The 2,005-nt window shown below is 42.3% G+C and overlaps 1 protein-coding gene across 1 annotated transcript in view; it reads right to left on the bottom strand.

The window, feature by feature from the left end:
• Positions 1 to 2,005, bottom strand: part of LOC101847625 (retinoid isomerohydrolase) — a gene marked incomplete in the record, with an annotated part of 68,808 nt that overhangs the window by 36,861 nt on the left and 29,942 nt on the right. Inside the window, 1 exon segment of the mRNA XM_035973292.1 lies at positions 236 to 329. Coding sequence (XP_035829185.1) covers positions 236 to 329 — 94 coding nt within the window.

The raw sequence follows: 2,005 nt of genomic DNA, 5'->3' as shown, positions 1-2,005 counted from the left end.
TGTGTGTGTGTGTGTGTGTGCGCGCGCACGCGCGCGCGCGTGTGTGTGTGTGTGTGTGAGTGCGTATTTGTGTGGGCACCCGCAGTCGTGTCATTGTGTAATGTGTAAGACTTAATGAGTACTCGTGTGTGCATGTGTATTATGAGTGTGTGAGTGGAGGGGGTGGGGGAGAGGATACACTGTTATACTGTAATAGGTCTAAATGTCTAGTCATAGAAAGGGCTCTCCCACTCACCTTTGCCTTTGTCCACTGTTTGCTCCTCCGGCGAGCTAGACAGACAAACGACACCTCCAGTCCCAGTTGCGAACACCGTGATAGCAATTGCAGCCTGGAGAACGAGAATGCAAGTCACCCCGTCACAAATAATCCAGTAAGCGACACCTTAAACCGGCACTTTCCCAGATCTAACAGTTTTCTCTTTGTAATCTTTCTATAGGCGCGCAATGTGAAGTTTGTGAACCCAGCGAGCGTCTGTGTGTCTTGTGTTTACCGCCCACGTTGTCTAAATGCACTGCCCCTTTCTTTAGGTTTCGCGATGCGCCCCGAACTGCACGCTAGAGTAACAGCGGCAACGGCAAAGAGTGGAGAGAGAGCCATTTCTACTCGGAGCTGGAAATGTATCGATATTGAGTGTCCGGTGCCGATTTCGTTTCAGGGTATATTGATTAACTCCCAGTGCGGCCAAAAAGAGTAGTAATAGTACGGTAGTAGTAGAGGTTATATAATATAGTGCATAATATGTAGCCTACTATAAACGTTATTTAGTCATGCCGGGTATAGTACACTTTAGCTGTCTTCATTTGGTGTAGAAAATAAGATCTCGAAATAATAAGTGTTATTCCCTGTATTTTATAAGTCAGAACAAAAATTTTCTGCTCTTTTTTTTTAATGAAACACAATCACAAACCGATTTGGATCAATTTAGGACAATTTTCATTTTTGTATTTGTACAACTCAATTAACGAAGTGGGCATTCTAAAGGCAAATCAGACAACACGGGGGGAAGGGGGGGGGGGGGTCGGATAATTCATTTGTTTTCCTGACCCACGGTGAACATAATAAATAAATATTACCAGGGCGAAAATGAGTTGGAGAGAAGACAGGGTAAGAAGAAATATGATGTCACCCTCCGGACTTGTGAAGTTTACCTGTTCATTAATGAGTTGTTACTGGTGTTTATCATCATTTTTAAAATAATGATTACAATAATTATTACCAATGTTATGTCCGTATTAGTAGGATATTCTACAAGTAACATATACGTTATGTATTAGAGGCGGGAGACGTGGTTGGGAGAGAGAGAGAGAGAGAGAGAGAGAGAGAGAGAGAGAGAGAGAGAGAGAGAGAGAGAGGGGGAGGAAAACAGAGTTTAGATTTTTCATCTTTCCTGTTTCACATTTTATTTGCCCTCATCTTTCGTTCTTCTTCTTGTATTACTTAGTTTTGTTTTGTTCTTTGTTTTTTCTTAGGGGGGGGTAGTTTCCAATATTTGATTAATTATCAATTTCTGTTAACTACTACTACTGCCAGTTCCACTGCTGCTGATGATGATGATGCCACTCATGCTGCTGCCTAGTCTACTACTCCTACTACTACTACTACTACTACTACTACTACTACTACTACTACTACTACTACTACTAAACTATGTTACATCTACTGCAACTGCTGCTGCTGCTGCTGCTGCTACTACTACTACGACTACTACTACTACTACAACTGCCACTACCAACACCACCACTAATACTACTGCTATTACTTCTATTGATGCTACTATTTTGCTACCGCTACTGCTACTACTACTGTTACTACCGCAACTGCTGCCATTGATACAGCTACAACTACTGTTACTACCTGAACAAGCACAACTGAACGTTGGGACTTGCTGTGCGCACCTTTTATCACAACCCAGGATATGATATCGACATCGATACCATGAATAGATGTGTGGTATCGCCTCACGTGATATCCGCCCAAAAATTAAAGTAACCCAAGGGGAAATTT

Source organism: Aplysia californica, unplaced genomic scaffold (genome assembly GCF_000002075.1).
Source record: "Aplysia californica isolate F4 #8 unplaced genomic scaffold, AplCal3.0 scaffold01110, whole genome shotgun sequence".
Taxonomy (NCBI): domain Eukaryota; kingdom Metazoa; phylum Mollusca; class Gastropoda; order Aplysiida; family Aplysiidae; genus Aplysia; species Aplysia californica.
Note: the sequence above shows the minus strand (reverse complement) of the source record. Positions and strands in the feature narration are given on the sequence as shown.